Here is a 20,912-nt window from a genome sequence, read left to right as displayed (position 1 = left end):
GCATGCATAGCATTAAAAGCAGTGACCCAGTCTTCCTTTACAGCTCATTGTGAACAAAAACAGGAGTGGAGTTGCAGTACAGACCTGTACTAGCTCCTTTGCCTTATTTCCAGATGCTTTAAAACCTTGAATTTCCAGGTCGTATTGACTTTGGCTAACAAAATCGAGCAACTTGTAATTAAAAAACAGTTTTGTCTTTTCACCTGAGTTAAAAAGGAAGAGTATAATTCATTCTCTGATTATTCTATCCAGTTACTTGTCTCCTTTCCAGGGGAATATGTACTGTGGCCTCCTCTGAGCGTGGTGTTCTTGAGGCCCTAATCCCAGGTCTCTTTCACAGCACAGACAGATTTTCACAGAATCACAGAATATGCTGAGTTGGAAGAGACTCATGTAAATTGTTCTCTGCAATAACTTCCCATTGATTTTGATGAATACTAGTGTGGAGGGCAACTATTAAAACAAGGAGCAGAAGAGCAAAGGTTTTCTATATAGCTATTTGGTGTAAAAGTGCTTTAAAAGAGAGACACATCATGTGTATATTAGTTTTTAAAAATCTCCCCCAAAACAGACTTCATAAGAAAGATCTTTCAGACACTACCTTTTTCTAGGCAATGACTTTATATATGCATAGTCATTTGTATTATAATTTCTAAGATTAAAAAAAAAAAAGGCAAATAATATTTCAATCTTGGAGAAGCAATTACTCAAGCCCTTGGAAAAACAACTTGGAAAATGCTCAAAAATATAATGAGTAGAAACAGTCTAAGCTCTAAGAAGTTTATCTTTGTCTCATCCACACGTTCCCTCTCGTGCTTTAATCCCTGGAAAGGCAGACATACAAAATGGATTGCTGAGGTTTCTGCTGAGCTTACAGTTTAATTCATCTCTCTCCAGCAGAAGTCTCACGCCAGTGGCATTTTGTTACCGATCCTTCAGAAATTGTACCAGCTATTGCAGAGTGGACATAACAAAACCCTTACATCTGCGTGGTCTTACTGGAGAGCTGTGCTCTGAATAAAAAAAAAGGGCACTTGCAAGAGCGTTGCAAAGACTGCAACCCCAAGAATTGCCAGGAAAAAAATTTCTAATCTCTCTCCTTGGTTTTCAAAGCCCCAATGTTAAAATCTGTCCCTATTTAATCTTAAAAGTGTTCTTTATATGCAGAGAGATGTAACCTGAAGACATTGGAGTTCAGCTTCCAATGCTTTCAGGTGCAGCTTTTTATATCACCTTTGCAGATCAAAGCTGGCACTTGGAGCAGTCTATTACATCTACCCACCAACAGTGGTTTTGATTAACTCCCTGGAAGTCCACACTGTCTCCATGAACAGTAAGGGCTGATCTTTTCAGTCTCGTCATTGGGGTGCAAGCACAGATCTCTGCCACTCAGCCATCTGTGTCACTTTGTTCTGTGTTTTGCCTTAATGCTGCCACAGCACCATTTGCAGCTCCCAAGAAGCACAGACATTTCAAAGATTCAGACTGAAATGCTTTGGTCAGAGTGGCTTTTGCCCCAGAAAGATACAGATACCTACATTATTAGTTCCCAAACTGTGGTTTGTAAAGCCACAGGGAGAGCTCTGTAGCACCAGGCTGCTTTAAAGTATAAACTGTAAACTTGAGGATTAAGGTAGTTGTCTGCAGTCCAAAATGCAGCTTTAAAAAATGAGCTTATCATTCTTTCATTGTCCAACCTTCTGCTTGACCACCACAGCTGTAAATTGAAGTTACAGTTCACTACAATCCCTGCATTTTCCCAAGTGATGGGATACCACTCACCCATAAAACATCACGAACAATGCAACTAGATACCCAAAGGTGACTGCAGCAGCCATGGTACAAACAGCTACCTGTCCTGTCCCCACTGCAGAGCTGTGCCAGACACTCTTGTATCATGCTGGGAAAATATCCAGGGCAAGCTGGGTAAAGTCACCCAACACCCTCACCTCTTCATTTAGTTAGCCGCCTTTGTTCAGGCTGCTGGAAACATTATGCCTCAGCTACAGGGGTTAAAAATAAACTTTTTCATCATCAGCTCCTGGTTCCCTTGGGAAAAGCCACTCCAGAAAAGCCAGTACAGCCCCTGTGCAACCTTCCTGCCAGCTGTTATCACCAACTCGGCTCACTGTATGGTCAGGGTTGTGCACCCAATTATATTTTCAATCAACTTTCCAAAATAACTATTTATTCTTTAAAAGAATAACAAAATTTTTGGTTAAGACTGAATTAAAGCTTCCTTCCAACAGGGCTAGGAGAACCACTAAAAAAATCAGCTTCCATTTCCCATACATGTTATTAGCAGCTCTCCCACTGAAATAGTTTGGTGAACTAAAGTAGGTTTTGGTCCAGTGCTCTGATTTCTTGAGTATTATAGCAGTAAGTCAGTGAATTCTGATTTGGGCAAATAATGCTGTCTTGCTTGAGATTGCAACCAGTGGATGCAAGACCATCTCCTACTAATTTCTTGTTGAGTTTGGGAAGGTCACAGGAAGGCCAGGCTACTGGAAACACAATCCAGCAAGTTCATCCGGGAAGGGAAGGAAGGATGAACTTGCAAAATCCCTCTCTCATTCTTTATTTTGGAACAAGAGATATGTAAGCAAAAAACTTTTCCTCTTTTGCCTTGAAAGAACTTGGGAGTTAAGAAAGTGTTTTTCCCCAGTGGATCTCAAAGCTTAGAGAGATTTCAGGGGTGTCTAGGTTGGTTACATCTCAAATAGGAAAGTAGCTGCTGTTTTCTCTTTCAGGAATCGCAAGACTGACATTTAAAAGAAGCCACAGTGCACGATTAGTCAAGTACTCAGCTGTCAGGGTATGCCAAAACTGAGGCTTTGCACTTGCCCTCCACTCCACACTCCTCACCTCTGGGAACTGGCATTATGATGTTATTTACATAATCACAGAATTTCCTTAATACAACTGTACATTTTCCCCCATGCACCATTAAGTTGTGCCTATAATAAATAGGGAAGTAAAGGTCATGTCAAGGACATCCCTAGATTCACAAATTATAGAGGGAGAGAGAAAAAAAAAAGTAATCTGTGTTTTGGAGGGTGGAAAGGATTACTTCTCATTATCTCATTTTTGTTTTAAAAAAAAAACCTACAGAGAAAACAAAAAAACGAGTAAACCCTTAAATTATAGACGGTAATTGGAAGAATAATATTTTTCTAACTTCTGGTGGCACTGAAAATTGAGAATTATTTAGTGTGTATTTTGTATCTGTCTGAAGGACTGTTACAAAAGTAATACATACACAGGTTGCTCTCTACATGTACAAAATATTAAAATATAACCTGACAAGCACATTTTTGCTAATACTACTACCTTAGAGGGAAAAAAAAAATCAGTTTTCATTGAGTCCATTAACAAGGACCAGGGTGGGATCAACTAGAAGGGATGGGTGGCAAAGCATTTTAGTGGCGCTGCTATTTAATGTCAAATTCCAGTGTAAAGTGATAAAGGCAGCACAATTCAAAAGAGGAAGAAAGGGGGTAAGTGCACACACACACACACACACACACAGGAGCAGAAGGGACTGGAAAAGGAGCCTAATCAAAACTAACAGCAGGATTTCTGCTCATACTTCAAACTGAGAGCAGATAAACCCCTTCATTTTCAGTTCTTGCAAGCAAACCCCTGGAGTTCACATGGAGAAGAGCTCTGCAAAGAACTAGCAATCCTTTGAATTCCATCCTTTGCAGAGGAACTACCCTCTTTCCACCTCCCTGAACTTTTTTGCCCATTCTCAGTCATTTAGTTATTAGCATTACCATTACATACTTAGTGATCTTTTCTTTTCCATGACAAACACAAGCATTGCCTTTTGAAGCCTGAAGGTTCACTACCTGTACTCATTTTAGATGACTTCCCATCCTCTCTCCTCTCTCCATTTCAAGCTGTGTGTTGCTTGAGCCACATCTCTTGAGAAGCCTAGGTATTCAGCACCTTTTCCTCTTTTCAATAAAAGGTATGTATATCTCCTGGCTTCATGTTTTCCGTTCTAGTCTCATGAAACCAGCCCCCTCAACACCCCAAAAATTTTTCCCTGAGGCACTGTTTCCTAGTTTAGGGTCAGCATTACAGATGCCATTGGAAAACCCAAATAATATGAACAGGGATCCAGTGAGACTTGGAGGAATCTCCAAAAACTCTGAGCATCCCTTTGAAAGCCAGCAGGAAACTTGAATTTGACATGTTTGGGCACTCCGGTGCATTGAAACATTTGCAGCACTTACTTCTAGCACCTGAATATCCCCAGGGATAGACCCACAGCAACCAATATTGTACAGGAAACAGGGTGTAAAACCTCAGAGCATTCCCAGTGCTAAGTCGGGATTCCCCAAACCTGTAGCAGAGTTTTGCACTATTGCAGAAATACACAACCATAAGAGAAAAGGTACAGACCAGATTTTCAAAAGATTACTGGCACACTTCAACTGCACAGGCTCTGTGCAAGCAACTTCTGCCAGTGTCGCCGGCCTTGGCCAACTGCAATCTTAAGTGTCTCAAAAAGAAGTACCAGCATCCTTGTCAGCAAAGGTCCCAAACAGCAGGACTACGAAGGGATGACCTGTAACTCCACTCAGTTTCAACCCAGCATTACATCTTCAGCCTCCAAGTGCTAAAAAACTCCCAGCATTTTAACCAGAACATATCCATCGCACAGGAGGGAGGAAATTTCACCAAACGTTGGTAAGCTGCTGAAATTTGAAAAACAAAGTAGCAAGAGTGTCTTCAAGATGTATTACACTTTCTGCTGGTATTCTTGCGGAAGACAGGATTTGTCTCACGCTGTCTTGCAGCATGATCAAGGGCAGTGTATGGATAATAATCAAATTAATTCTACTGCTGGCTTTCACAAGTGATAAATACAACGCACAATTAAACAAGCGGCACCAAGACTGCCTGGAGGAAACAATTATTTAGTGCTTTCATTAGGACAGACTCACTTCTCTCACATTTTTTCTTTCCATTCTCACGTTTCACAAATCCCCTAAAGATCAACGTTAGCTCCACATAACATTAAATTATTGTATCTCCTGTGGCTGCCCAGGAACTGCCCAATGGAAACAGACCCAACATGCACCGCCAGACAAGCGCCCACCTTGTGAGTACAGAAGGATCTGCATCTCCAGAAGAACGCAGGTGAAAACCTGGACCAGGTTCTCCAGGCCCAGCAGCTCGAAGACCTCCCGCAGTGGGTAGTCAGAGAGCGGCAGCTCGTTGGGCCCGGGCCTCTGGCAAATGATGGGCTCATAAACCCCATAAAACTTGAGCGACCTCCCTGGGGGCGGCAGGGGCACCTCGTAGAGGATGTTGTGGATGTAGCTCTCCAGGGGCAGTGGCGGCGGCTGCTGGGAGGTCACTGCCTTATAAAGCTGGATCAGGAACTTCTTGCAGGCTTGCATGAAGGGCAGGGGGGTGATGAGGCATATGCACTTGGAGACGTACAGCGTGTCTCTGCTGATGTCGTAGGAGTTGTACCGCTGGAGCTTGGCGAGGGACGTGGCGTCGCCCTCGTCGATGCTGCTGGCCAGGGAGTCCATGCTGCACGAGGAGGAGGCACAGACACTGCTGTACTGCTCTGCATTGTGCATCTGGTACAGTGTTTGCATGGCTGTGCAGATCTGCTTGCTCGTGACCTCCTCGTAGAACGTGAGCACAAACCCATACGTACGAGAGCCGTCCTCTCTGGTGATGATGAACGAGTGGAGCTGCGGATCCCTGTTATCTGCCTGCGTCCTGAAGGACAGCCCTTTGGGCATACACAGCTAAGAAAAGAGAGAAGAAATAGACACAGTTATCTAAGCTACAATTTTATTTGGTTATTTTTGCTGTATAGGCACATTCTTTTTATCCGCTGCATCACAACAAGCCATTTATTATTAAACATAATCCCCCTGAAAAGTATTCAAGAACAAACAGCCTGAAACTGATGCTACTTAAAAGAAGAGGTAGACACGACTGAAGAAAGGAAAACACCCTTCAAAATTACCCATCTATTAAGTCATTATGAGCCATTTTCGTTACTTTCTGAAATTATTTTCACTGCTGAATAGTCTGTGTCATTTACTTAAGCATCATATAAAAACATCCAGTTTTGTTCTCATTTCCATATATCATGCCCACAGTGCTCTAAAATCAGAGAGCCAAGGAAGCATCTTATACCACTGAATTAAAATTAAACAGACTTCTTAAAATTCTTTGATCTTCCCTAATTTTACGGAAAAAAACCTCAACAAACCAAACCCCAAATGACTGGCAGCTATTAAGCTACTACATTTACTTTCTTCTTTAAGTGCTACAAAATAGCTTAGATTGGAAAAAAAGGGGTGTGGGAGGGGATGGGGAGGGAAGCACCCAAAATCTATGACAGCCTCCTTTTTGATTTATCACTCAGCAAAATCCTTTGCAGTGATTCTACTACACTGGGTGTTTCTCTGAAACATGGCCCTGCTGATAACTGGAGGCATTTTTCCAGACATTCCTCGGGAATGCTATCAGCCATCTAATACAAAATAGCAAACATCCAGCAAAACTTGTTTGAATGTGCATCAGCAGGAAACTCTTCATGTTCTAGCTAAATCAGTATGTTAATAAACGAAGAACTAAAGCTGCCTTTGTACCTTCCAACTGAAGAAATAAAAAAGAAAGAAGAGAGGGAGAGCCTTCAAAGTGTTCCTCCTTTTCCAAAAGGCAACAGTTGAAGTCACCTTTCCCAAGGGATGTGAACCTACACACAACTGAGTGTATCCCCTACTGCCTCACCTTGACCCGGAGTAAATTCTTCTGATGGTAGAAGAGGTCAAGAGAAATAATCATATATTTTCAGGTACATCCTACCCTGAACTTCTGCAGTGCACCTTGCACAGACCACTTGAAAATCTGATTAAGCTGCTACCAGCCCAGCTGGGATTCAGGCAAGTGGTCCAGACTCACTTCACAACAGGCTATCAGGCCCCTAAATTATCTAGGACAGCTCTTATGTATTGCTCAAAAAGGTAATGTATAGGGAAATAAGTAGCATGGAGCTGGCAAAAGAATTTAATTCAACTGATGGGGTTTGCCGATACAAACCATGAAACTGCAGCTTGAACCATTTTTAAACAGCAGCCACATTTTCATTCAAAAGCTTTACAGCTTTTATTGAGGCGTTAACAGTAGTGCCATGGTTAAGGCTTCTCCAATAAAAATCCTTGTTTCACACTTTATTTAAATTTATTCTGCCCAATAAATATCTCTCTTCACCTCATTTTTTTGACAGGCTTGCTTAATAAAAATTTATTTCTAGAATGCAGGCTTTCAGTGGTGGCTATAAGCCTTATCAAAGCCAAGCAGGCTGAAATCACAGGTTTAAATCTTAATGCTATCAAAGATTATATTTTTCTTCACTCTACAGAAAAATACCTGCATAAGCAAATTATATATATGGCTAAGATCAAAAACAGATAAGCATCAGGGAAATTCAGACCAGCTGAGACAGTTTCAGAAGCCTGTTTAAATAAATTTTCTCCAAGACTTAATTATTATTCCCTTGTCCTTTATATACTGGGTATATACACACAAAGGGATACTCATCTATTAAGTTTCAGCCACAGCTTGACATATGTAGAATAACAACATTTTAAGACCCTGGCTGCAAACCCTGGCACAGAGACTGTTGCTGTTGTTAGACCTACAAGAGGACATGGGAGAAAGCAGAGAAAGAAAGAAAGAAAGGAGATGGGAAGCACCGAGGCAGGAAGAACAACCAGGAGACACTTAAGAAGCTGAGATCAAAAGGAAGAGCCTGCACTCATTTACCAGCAATACAGAAAGCTTTGAATTTGAGGTTAATGCATGAAAACTTTCATCTTAGGGCCTTGGACATCAATCACTTCCCATCTCATCTGTGTCACACATGCCACAGAAGAGTGTTGGGGAAGAGCGGCTTGGGATGTGCTAAGGGGGGGGTGAAATCTTTGCCTGCTGGTGTGAAGCTGGCTGGCAGTCAGTCACCTGTACTGCATCTTTGTACAAACACTGAAAACTGTCCAAGGTTACTGATCAAAGGACAGGATTTTGGTTTCCAGGGCACTTTGCTATTTACATTTAAACGTATTCATCAGCAGAAAAATGTGGAATTAAATCGTATTTGGAATAAGGCTTATAACCAAGATGGTTTGTAAAAATAAAAGGAAGCTGCACCAAGACAGTTAAAAAGGTATCAACTAATCCATAACCTGTCTCTAGAAGTCATGAGTAGGAGATATCCTTTCCCTAAACACAGAGGCAGGACACAGACACTGTAATCCTCCCCTCCTTCTTCTCCTGGATATCATCCCTTCCAGATATTTCTGAAGCAAAGGTCCCCTCTGGACCACTGCCCACTAGCACTGGTTCATCTCTTCTCCATTAGATCTTCCATTTCACTTTTTAAGCCTCTCTATATATTTCTCATGTTCACAACATGCAGAGGCAGCAAGCTTCATACCCAAATTGCACTGTGGGTGAGGGGGTAGAGAGAAAGATGCTTTTGTTTGTGTTAAAGCCTGATCCTTCAAATTACACCAGGGAACCTTAGATTCTTTTATTTCAGTACATGAGACGTTAAGCAGATAATGACTCCTTGGAGTTCAGAAATACAGGCAAAGATTTATATAACTTGATGAATCAGAGGGCTAAATAGGAGGCTTGTTTCCTAAAAATTCCAGTTTCCTCTCTACTGATAACTTAGGTTTGGTACAACACATCACTTGCAGAGTGGCCACAGAAGATAGCATGTGAGGCTAGGCAGGGATAATCACAAAAAGCAGTGGGGGGAAAGAAACACTTCCCTATTAAAGAGAACTCTGTACTTTGATACATACTTTGAAAGTGAGAGAAAACATGACTGTTAGGCAGCTTGATTGCTTGGAAGTTCAGGGGGTTATTTTTAAAGCAATAGGATGGTTCCAGAAGGCAATTGAAATTCCTTAAGCATCCAGCAAAGCCAGAGTTCTCACAAGTTAACCTTCAAGGATTTATGCATTTTCTTCTCTGAGGAAAATTGCTTCTGGAAGCTCACATAAAGCAAACACATAGGCAGAACTAATACAGCAAGGCAAGATCAGAAAGGCCAATAATTGCCTCAAGGGATTCTGTGGAGGTGGATATTACTTTAAATGATGCTTCAGATCAAAACAATGAAGAAGTTTTCCAAAAGATGATTTAAAATATCATTAAATACTGCTGCTGTTAGTAAATGGTTTTTTTTCCCTCCAAGACACATTGCAAATGAAAGATGTGTTCTTCAGCTGTTTGATTTTAGTTAAATGAAGCTCAGTTCAATTATTTTATTTTAATAGGTCTCTTGCTGGTTTTAGCATTCCATTTTTATCTGATACTATGACTACATTTCAGGAATATTAGACATTTTCAACTGTAATGTGAGAGACAAATAATGCAGCAATTCCAGCTGCTATATTCCTGCTGCACAACCCCTATCACTTCTCCTAACATCCCCAATTCAAAGGCAGAACTAAAAGGCATAAATAGCCTTGGCAGTTGAATTATTACCATCTTAACTGCTGATGAAGCATCGCTCAGAGTCCTTCGTGACTTCTGTATAAGCGAAGTGATGTGGAGACCTGCCCAAATACCACACCATCTCCATCAGTGCACATTTGGAAGCAGAGGACAGAAATCCCCAGCTGTCAGCAGGCAGAGGGAGTGACTGGGCTCATCTCTGCCTTCCTGTGCATGTGCAGTGCCACAGTATCAGCTCTGTGTCACTGCTACTTCCAGCTCCTGTATTTCCACATTAAATATTTGGCACGGTGCTTAAAAAGAGAATTCAGTGAAAACTGAGATGAACTTCAGATTTCTACATCTTCATGATTGCAGGGAAGTTACAAATGCATTTTTGTGTTTGCAAAAGCCATTTTATTGTGGGGTTTATCTGTTTCTCACCTCTTTGTCTCCTGGGTGAGGGCCAGGAGATTCTCCTGACTTCATACCTTCACCATACAACGAGATCAGTTCTGTTTTGTAGCTAGTATGCAGTCCTACCCTCTGCAAATGCAAAGAACATCTAAACTAGACTGGGGGGGGGGGGAAGGGGCTCCCTAATTTTCCAATATTGAGTTAGATCCAGTACACATTTTTAAAAATAGCAAGAAGCTGGTTGCTTTTAAGTTATAAAACAAATAGCATTTTCTGTACTGGGAAGCTCAAATACCAGTAATCTGTTGTCAGGTTATATTCCTAACAAGTGCTTTGCTGATTTTCAAAACATCCTTTGAATATCAGCTCTTCAGAAAAATTCCCAGTGGATCATCAGTCTTTCAGTTGCCACTGCCCCTGCTACAATAACTGTTTTTCTCTCCCTTCCCAGTCCATGGGACTTAGCAACATAGATCCCCACATCAAACTGAGCTGACAGGAAAGAGATGTACCAAAGATGCATTGATGCAGAGGTGCCATTAAAAGCGATGACCCAGCAACAGCTGTGATTAAGGTAAGTTCCAGTTTCTGCATAAAGATTCCTCTTTCCCTTGCTATATGAAGAAACACAAGGTGTTTTGTACCCAAAAACTTCACTGGGATATTAATATATCTTAAAAATTCCTTGTTTTGCCTCCCGTGGATATGTATCCTGGGTAACCACACCCCTTCTCACCCAGTCACTGGGACGGTGGTTAGATCTGTTCCATCATGGAGTAGACTTAAAACTACAACTAAAAAGGGAAATTCAGTATTTTACTTTTGCTGCGCCTGAAAGTATCCTGTATTTTCACAATACCTCCTCCTCTACAGCTTTTCGACCAGCACACCCAGTGGGTGCTCTTAGTCCCAGCAGAAGCACCTCCTCGTTCATCACATCACAAGGGCTGGTTGTAAACCCAGGAGCAACTCAAGAGTTGAAATTGTCAGGTAACACCTTGAGAAGAGAGTTTCTCTACCTACCATGTTGACGGCATCCTGGTCAAAGGGGTTCCACTCGATGTTCTGAGGGTAATGGGCCAAAACTTTGGACTTGAAGGTTCTTCTTAAGGGACTCTGGTCGAAATTCTCTCCTGCAAAAAATGAAGAAATAATGACTTGTCACAGCAGTGTGGCTTCAGAGGGAGCTCACTTGGGCAGCTTTCTTTTGTTTTTCCTTTTTTTTTTCCTTTTTTCTTTTTTTTTTTTGTGAAATCTGAAGGGCATTTTCACTTCCAACAGAAGTACTACTCTTAAAAGAGAAATAGAAAAGGTGCACATTCCATCTGACCTTACCCTCCTTCCCACAAAATCTTACAAACCAGCTTCCAGCTTAGTATTTACAGCATGGAAATATATTGTCAAGAGAAAAATGACTGCTGGGATTTTACAGAAAAAAATCCTTAAATGAATTGAATTCTTAACCTTCCCCTATAGCTTGAATATCTAGAGATGGCTTTACTTAGTCACTGAAATAGCACTTCCCCTCAAGTTTGTTGGAAACTGTCTTAAGGTCAACAAAAAAATATAAGCACCTCTTGGCTATTATAAATTATTCAAGGATTCATTACAGATGATCTTTTTTATATCACAAGTCCTGTGTGAAAATTAAACACTTATTTTTTTCTACATCAAATTTCAAGGGCAGACATTTTCCACACAAAGAATCCAGCAAATACAAAGAGGAAGATCGAAATTAGACTTCAAGCAGAAATGCATCCAGTTATCAGCATACAAATACTGTATTTCACAGTGATATTTTTAATGGAGTTTCCCCCACTGGATTGCCTACAGTATGCAAGAGAGCCATCAAAACAAGAAGTTAAAGTCTATTAATTAAATTACCATCTACTACATTTTTTTCAGGTATCAGGTTACTAATTCCAGTGTTCTTGCTTTAAAAACTGCAAGTGTATCTTTTCTATTCATTTGCTTTCTGAGAGAGATGAACGGGATAGTGCCTTGGGTTCATAATGTGGAAAGTTTTCCACCAACCCTCGCTTTGCACTCAAAAGCTCCTTCTGGGACTTACCTAAGTATTTCTCAAAATATGTTACTGAAATAGAATTGGATTTCTTCTCTTTACAAAAGAATATTATTTCTCTTTATACTTAAAGAGAGAACCAATATTTTGCTAATGTTTTTAATGAGAGGTTATTTTGGATTAAAAAATAGTTAATCGCTTGGTGAGTTCTAAAGGCAATTCACCACTCCTGAGGTCACTGACCCCTCTCTGAAGGCAACATGGACCACAGGTGTATAACTTGTGTTTGCTGAGTTACATAAAACAGCTAACCCGTCGTGCAGTGAGCAGCCTATGAGGTGTTGCAAAATTCACAGTTCAGGAGTTACTCCAAGGTTTCTGAGGTTGCATCCACTCGGCACGTTCCCTTTGCTCCTTGCAAAGCACAGTCTACACAATTATTTGTCTCAGAGTGAATTGATCCAAGGAACTTTCTGTACAAACTGACATGTCAAAGCAGAGCTTTTCGGTTTTTTTACCTGGCAGAGCTTAGGGTCTGGAGGTAATTGCGGGGAACACGAGGTAATGGAGAAAAACACAGTGGCAGTTCACAAGGTAAAAATTATCAGGGCAAAGTTTCAGGAGGGTTGAAAACCATTTTTGTATGAAACCCTTAGCACACCTTCAATGCAGAGGGCAGAAGCTGCACCCTGTCTCAGGGATCACAGTGGCAGGGCCATTGCAGCAGCACCTGCACAACAGGGGCAGGTGGAGGAAGAGGAGGCAGAGGTCAGGCATTTCTTACACCAACACCAGCTGCCTGTTTGGTCAGGAAGGGGAAGCAGAGGCTTATGCTGGAGTTTCCCTCCACGAGGATGCGTGTAGGCGGATGGAAATTCCTCAAGACACATGTGTCAGTGGTGCTGGGATTGCATCTCACCCTGCTGTGAGAGCCACTGCACCAAGTTCAGGAACCCAGCAGAGCAGAGCAAACCAGCTCTTCCAACGGCACTCACATTCAAATGCATTCAGAGAGTTTAAAATCTTTTTCTTCCCAAGTAATCTCTATGATTTTAAAGATATGGTTATTTTTATACAATGGATCATTTTGAACACAGGATTTAGACACATTGCAGCACTGTGGTGAAATCACCATACCTGGAAGCGTTCAAAAAAAACATGTGGATGTGGCACTTGGGGACATGGTCTAGTAGTAGCAAGGCAGTGCTGGGTTAACGGTTGGACTCGATGATCTTAAAGGTCTTTTCCAACCTTAATGATCCTATGATTATTTTTCTTCTAGCCCTACACCTGTCTCACTTGGTTTTGGTGGGTAACCATGTGGGGAGAAAAGCAAATAAGCTTCAACAAGGCTGTTTTGGGCTGGGGAGGAGAAAAAGCCTGAGATGATGCAACGCTGCAGCTGTATTTCCTGGGGAAGGAAATGGTAAGGTGAGGAGTGGATGAGGGGACTGGGGACATCTTCTCACTCTGTACAACTGCCTCAAAGGAGGTGGTTGTGAGGTGGGGGTCAGATTCTTCTCTCAGGTAACAAGTGACAGGACCAAAGGAAACGGCCTCAAGTTGCATCAGGGGAGATTTATACTGAATATCAGGAAAAATTTAGGGTTATTAAGCATTGGAATGTGCTGCTGAGGGAAGTGGTTGAGTCACCATCCCTGGAGGCATCTACAAGACATGCAGACGTGGCACTTAGGGACATGGTTTAGTGGTGGACTTGGCAGGGCTGGGTTAATGGTTGGAGTCAGTGATCTTAGAGGTCTTTTCCAAACCAAATGATTCTATGATTCCACATGAGGAGCTCTGGTAGGTCAAAGCAGCCTGCTTCTGGAACTGCTCAAGGCAAACCAGAAATCCAGCAAAAGTGTATGCATCACTGAAATAAAGAAAACTGAAGTTATTAGCTAAATTAGATCAAATTCAGAAACATGAAGACCCTCTCCATGCTCAGCTACAAAGTCAGATTGAAATACCATTACTCTACTGCAGAACATGGCAGTAGAATAATCTCTTATTTTGGTCTAAAAGTTCCTTGCAGAGGCATTAGAGATAAAGATAAAATGCCGCCCACCAATTCCTAAAGCTTCACAAAATAAAGATCCCAACAACCAACATCCTAGTGGATGGATGCTAATCGGGTAATTTGCATGCTTCAGAGGTCCTCATCATTTTTGCAGTTCATCACTTGAGCCCTTCACAGGTTCTTTGGGGGCCAGTGTTCCACTCTACATCACATAGATGTTGTAAAAACACCTTTTGCTTGAAAAATTAATTTCCAAGTTAGACCAAAAACTACATCACTGGGGATGCAAGAGCAGTGAAGGCCCTGATATCTTGCTGTTCTTATTATTCAACATCCTTCATCTCATTTTTCCTATAAACCACCACCCCCCCCAACTTGATGGGCAATACTCTGGAGCATCTAGCACCAGTGGAGAAAAACAAGACGTATTTGCCAATAAACCACTGTAATAATGATAAAATGAGGGTTTCAGTCAGCTTTTGGAAGTGACCAATAATTTGTATGCTGCTGAAGATATTTGTGCAGTTGTTTAGATGACAGATAGGTCTAAAATGTTTTGGTTATGAAGCACAAGCATTGCTTTAAGAAATCCAGCTTCCGAAAACTAGCAGCTACAATGTTCTAATAGGCTGACAACATGGATTCATTTTATCCAGGAAAGTAAATGGCACAAACAACTTACCTTTGCAGAGTCTCTGCAGTGTTTGCATTTTACTACTCCGGTGGTTTAAAAAAATATAAATTAAAGGTAAAACACACATAGAGAAAACATGATTTTCTCAATCAGTGATCACAAAACATAAGAGGAAAAAAGCCAAGAACCCACACCGCAGTGAATCAATCAGTCATTAGCTCAAAAGAACTCAACATTGCACCCCCCATACAAAGCTACCTCCCAGAAAGTCAAATAGGCTAAGCTTTTAGAGGAGACACACAATTTAGGAAAGAAGCAGTATGAGGATAGGACAGGAAGCAGCCAGCATGTCAGGGTGAAATGGCATCGTTTGGCCAAACTAGCAGGAAACCCCTCACCTCTCACTGAAATGAGATGAGAGACAAGGACCACGACAGCCAGCTTCACACTGACAAGCAGCTGGAAGAGAACCATAGGGAGCAAAACCTTCTTGGCAAACAGGAGGAAAGGGATCTGGACCAAAGGGTACCTGATAGTATCAGCTCTGAGCCTTGGTAGTTCTGAACTACTGAGCCACACGTGGCAAGTAGAATTTACTTAGCTGTTATTCTAGACAAACAGTGAATTTTCATTAAATCTACTATGTGCTTTTAAGTGCTTGCTTACTAACTTCCCAAACAGGATTAGCAAGGCACATTAAAAATGAAGCAAGTATCAAATGTGAATTGAATCCATATACTAAAATATTAATGGGCAGATAACAGTACTGTGAATGCAGACAGAAACATCTTATTTGGTGTGTGGTGCCCATTCATGCAAACAACACAACTCACAGGGTAAGCTGCCCCTCAGAGGCAAATTAAAAAATTGGGTTTGAATAGAAACCTTTTGCTCTCCAGATATTTTAAAAAAATATTCAAGTACTTTTCAATATTGTGTAAAATATGTCACACTCAATTTCCATTTCAATTGGACACTACATCCTATGTAACTGTACTCTTCACGACTTCTGCCTTCCCTTTAAGGCACTGGTTTTTAAAGGAACATTTAGTTTCAAATTAAAAGCAAATGGTGAAGTGACAGATGCTAGATCAAGAAAAACTGTGCTAATTTAATTTCAAAATGAGAAGATTTCTCAAAATTAGAAAATATCTGTGTTTTGGATACAGGATACAATTACTAGGGAAATGCAGCTGCAATTGTGAGGTTGTCAGTCATGATGGCTTTCATAAGAGTGATCCTATGTATAAATTTAGTGATCTTAAGTTTTAAGCAGATCTGTTTCAATTAATAATCACAGCTACAGAGGCATAGAAAGCCATGTACCAAATAGGCAGAGGCATCCCTCCACCCACACCCTCTGGTCCAGGGAATGCAAGCTATCTGTCTCTCCTTCCAAGCTCTGGAATGTCAACAGGAATGCCTGTGACTACAGAAATAAAAATATCTTGTATTCCTTTAGAGGAACATATTGGGAGCACAACCATGCACAGTGCTGCACCTCGTGGTGACCATCTCTTTGACAGCTATTTCCAGTGCTCAGCACATCCAGCTACGTTCTCTCCCTGCAGACGGAACTTTAGGTTTATTCTGGATGACCCTGCACAAGAAGCAAATAGTATACAAGGTGTGAGTGAGAAAACGATGTGGGAGCAGCAGTAACAGTGCTTGGCTCGGGGGCAACTAAGCTGTTAATTGTCAGGTTCAGGAGCTCGTAAGTTTAAGTAGTGCAGAAAGTGCTCTGCTGGTTTTACTCTGAGCCCCACCAGGATACCAAGGTGGCAGTGGAAGGCTAGTCAGAGTTCAAGGACATTAACTCAAAGGTGTTATTTCTGAGTACAGTCTCACAGCAGAGAAGGGAGACAATATGAAAGAGAGGACTGGGACAAGGCAGGCAAAACAGTTTTCATTCCAAATTTTTAAAATCTGCATTGTCTGCAAGATGGTGGTGGCTGTCTGGGGAGCGGTTGAGGAGGGGGCAGTGTCTAACCTACCTTTTGCACATCAATACATAAAGGAATTGATGGATCACATTTAAGCAGGAAGCCATAGAGGGTTGTGTACTCTTTAATACATCTAAATTATTTGGATTTTTTTGAGGGCAGGGGCGAGGGTGTGTCTGTGTGAACCTCACCAGCATTACTATTTAAATCTAGACTGCAAAACATGCTTCCTTGAGATGTCAGGAAACTTTGGGTCTCTGCAGCAGATATTGGTGCAGCTGGACCTTCCAGTCCCCTTTGTTCACAAATCCACATAATCAAACCTATCTAGATTTGTAGGTAAGTATCCTCCAATGCAAGATATTATTCAGTCTTTATTAAGCACAGAAAGATCTAGCATATCTCATCTCCACCAATATACTGACTCCACCACTGGGATTTTGCTGGAGAGGGGAAGCACATCTGCCGAGAGAGCATCAAGAAATTTACCAGATATTGATTTAAATTTACCAGATATTGATTTAAATTAGGTAAAGAAATAAAAAAGTCCAAGGATTTTGGCTTTGATTTTGATCTCTGATCCTTAGTTTGATTCAAGGGGAGTTGGAAGTTTGAAAATAAAGAAACAGAGAGGGCCTGGTGATTGTTTTGTCCTTAACCCCTTTTTACCTGAGGTTTTGTCTGCAGTATCTGAGCTCTTGCCATGGAGATCTGCTTGTAGCCATTTGTACAAGACTACACAACATAACAGACAGAAATAAAAAACAAAAAACAAAAACAAGTATGAACAAAATGAAAGGACATCCAAATGTACTGGGGAAGGGAAAAAATGTGAACCAGACATTAAATACTCCCCCTTGCAATCTCTCTTCCCCCCACTACTGGCAAAGGGTAAATCCATGTGACAAATAAACCCCTCTATGACTGTATTACTACAGAGGTGTTGAATGCAATGACAGACATGGTAGAATACTTGACAAAATTAGTAACAAGATTAAATTCTCAGTACTTCAAACAGCATCCTGCCTTACAGCTTCCCTATTATGAAAGACATCTTTGTTCACATATTGAGCCATTCCAGAGCCTGTGAAACTCAGGGGGGAAAAAAGACATCAGTTCTTCAATTAGCGTTGAACTAAACCCAAGAAGTTTTATTTAACATAATACTGTTAGCTATGTTGTTACACCTTCAATCCTGTACTGCATACCATTTTCAGGACTTACTGAAGTTACCTAATAGCTCTAGTCATCATTTCTGTCTCATAGCTGGGTGTTTTTAGACTAAAATTTGGATAAATAAGCTATGTTTAGAACTTGGCTGAACAATTTTAATGTCTTCCAGCAACAGCTATCCCAGCAGGCACTTCTAATGGAACAGCTTCCTGCTAACCTGCCTTACTGAGGTTTCTTCCAACTGGTTTGCTCATCTCCTGCAGAAAACCAAAAAATGTTTTTAGATACCATGGAATTTCTCCATCAAAAAAGTCGCATTTGCACACTACACAAAGGCATTACACAATCCTTCTCAAGTTAAATCTATTTTTATAGACCTGGCACCCACATTAGAGCTGCAATACCATTGGCCTCTCTAGTGATTCAGTTCCTAGGTGTAAATTCAGAGTATTTCCACCACAACCTTATACTTGACCTGTTAATCCTGTTCAGAGGACCAAGACAGTTCTGCCAAGGCCAGATTATTTTGGAAGGCAGCACTCAGCAGAGGGCACAGGAGTTCTTCCAATAGAGATTCTTAGATGTGAATTTGTATTTTAGGATAACTTTCTCTTTTCTTTAGGATGCACCTGAAGATAGCCTACATTAGAATCTGCAGGGTGATGTTTTCCCACCCCATGCATCTTAAGGTATTTCATTCTACTTTTCAGCTGCTTGAACTAAAAAGTTTCATAAGTATTTAAATTAAAGAAACAAAACAATTGTCAAAGTTAGAGAAGACTCTTGCTAATTGCCCATTATCCACACTACCTTTACAACTCTCTCTGCCAGGCTATCCTCTCAGTTCTCCCCTAAAGATTATCATACAAAGAGAATTGGGCACCCAGCTTCCACAGACTTCACCACCATCTCTGCAATAGGAAGGGTGAAAAGGGAAGATGTAACAACTTTGTGAAATAATGTATAGCTCAATGAACTGGGACAGGTTTCTACTACCCATTTCAGCACTTTGACCATTTATTATCATCAATCATGTGGCTAAACACTCACAGATGTTACATAAAAACTCCTGCACAAGAAGTCAAATTGACAACAGTGATATAAATACAGAGCTATGGACACCGTTGTACAGCCTAATTCTTTACACAAACACAATGTAATGGAATACTACCATTGCCACAAACTAATTACACTTAGGAAAGGCTCACTATTTCAAAAATTCTTTTAAAAAGGAGTTTTGTCCACCCAAAAGAGTTATTGCACATCTAAATAAGGATAAAAAGGCTCTAATGTGAGAAGTTTAGTTTCCAGCATCCCTTCCTTCTGACCTTGATTAAAATACTGAACTCTCTGCCTACAGAGTAACACTATACAGCACCAACACTATCAGAGTCTTAAAATAGCCCCAAGTCCCAGCTGCCAACAGACCATCGACATCTCACTACACTCACTAACAACTACGAATTATACCACCCCTTTTACATAAAACTTGCATCATAATCTTGTCAAATTAAAAAAACTGTGGCTTAAATTATGTCAGTTTGGGTGATTTTTTGCATTGGAGTGGGCAGAGTTATAAAAGCAGGTACCCAAGGCATGGTGCTCCTACACAACTGCCTGCTATCTTTTTGTTTAGTTACATAGCAAGTGAGAATTGTACATAAAATCATATGAAGGGTTAGAAATCCAGCTCTCAGCTCCCAGAAGAACAGCAGAGTGAAAAATGTTCAAGCAAGAGCATGACACCAGCACAGGTCCCTAAACACAGCAGGATGCTAAAGTCTGTCTAGCAAGGGATTCCTGGCTTTGGAGCAACAGGCACTCAACTACAGTCTTGGGCTGAACTGCAAAAAAGTGAAGGCATTTTAGATGCCATCTAAAGACAGATTCCTACTCATTGCAATCCCTGTTTCCCACTCCTCATTCCATGTGCTCACCTCCCTCCATGGACAGAACACAGAATGAGGTACCCAGTCATGCCTTTTGCACAGGACACCTTTCACGCTTGTGCTTTCTACTTATTTACCAGGACAGGATCAAGTTCAAATGGACTTCATTTCTGTCTCATTCTCAGTCTGGTTTTGGAAAAAGACTCACAATTATAATTTTTGATTCAAATGAATCTTAAAGCACGTTTTGTTCTCTACTTCACTATAACAGAGGTAGTACAAGGATCTTGTCTCAGAATCTGCTTTGCTACAGTTGGTATTTCTGGAGAAAAGGGGAAGAAAAGACCAAAACCCACAAACCACCAGAACTCGTCATCCTAAAAATCCCTGTATTATTACTGTTTAGGTTTGTGTGTGAGAATGCAGGAAAGAAAGGGGAGTTTCTCAGTAAATTTTGCTTTGGGTTTTTTTTATGACAAGAACAGCCTTATTTTTAAAATTCCATCAATCCAGTTGTCTTTCAAACTGGGCTGTATTAAAATAGATTTTTTTTTTAAAACCACTCCATAGTACACATAATATCATGCACCAATATCAGTCTCCACTCATCAGGATAAGCAAGTTTCAGGTGTTTTGTTACTTGAAGCAGTTTCACCAAAGCTGTGTTTATACAGTGGCAGAGTGTGAATGAATTCACAGATATAACACCTTCTGCCACTCTAATTAAGCTTAGTGTGCAAGTCACTACAAGAAAAGAAAGAAGTTTAATTTGGGCTGGAATGTTTTCAGCACTAAACAACTGTGATATAAACAGAGCACAAAGATGCCCATACTGCAGCTCAGCTAAACAACTATGCCTGATTGGGGTTTTGCTTTTTTCTAGCTTTCCTTTTACCCATCTCACACAAGCTTGGGGTCTCAGTTCCCTGGACTCAGCACTGTTGCACTGCATTTCTCCAGTTTAAAGGAAGCCCTTGCTTTCTGATGTCCCCAAGAGCTGTCCCTCGGTGTACTCAGCCACAAAGAGGATCCAAAGGACTCGTGGCTGGTTTTTACTCGGCACTTTCCACAGGTTGTGGTGATGAAAAGGAAATTATCCCCAGTTTCCAGGGAAGATTTTTCTTCTTCAAACAGCACAATCCACAACCCACTACAGGCACTCAAGACAGCTACTTAGAACACCCTGAGCAAGGATAGCCTCTTTGCAGTGCTCTGAAGAACTGGCCCACACATCTGTGAGGTTTAGACAACTGGTTTTCTCAGTGGGCAAAAAGTGAATTTAAGGAGAGCGGGCCCAGAAGTGGCCCCTCACTGTAGT

At 41.1% G+C, this 20,912-nt stretch overlaps 1 protein-coding gene across 3 annotated transcripts in view; it reads right to left on the bottom strand.

The window, feature by feature from the left end:
- The window catches only part of DENND5B (DENN domain containing 5B), a 112,716-nt gene that overhangs the window by 50,028 nt on the left and 41,776 nt on the right, over positions 1–20,912 (bottom strand). For 2 of the 3 annotated variants that reach the window (XM_017804835.1, XM_017804836.1), the window contains exons 2-3: positions 10,933–11,042; positions 5,111–5,777 (exon numbers count right to left, since the gene is read on the bottom strand). In XM_017804835.1, coding sequence (XP_017660324.1) covers positions 5,111–5,777; positions 10,933–11,042 — 777 coding nt within the window. Of the gene's footprint in view, positions 1–5,110; positions 5,778–10,932; positions 11,043–17,201; positions 17,268–20,912 lie in introns of all 3 variants that reach the window. The other variant, XM_017804834.1, reaches the window with a different exon arrangement.

This window comes from Lepidothrix coronata, unplaced genomic scaffold (genome assembly GCF_001604755.1).
Source record: "Lepidothrix coronata isolate B3197 unplaced genomic scaffold, Lepidothrix_coronata-1.0 Scaffold10, whole genome shotgun sequence".
Classification (NCBI taxonomy): Eukaryota; Metazoa; Chordata; class Aves; order Passeriformes; family Pipridae; genus Lepidothrix; species Lepidothrix coronata.
Note: the sequence above shows the minus strand (reverse complement) of the source record. Positions and strands in the feature narration are given on the sequence as shown.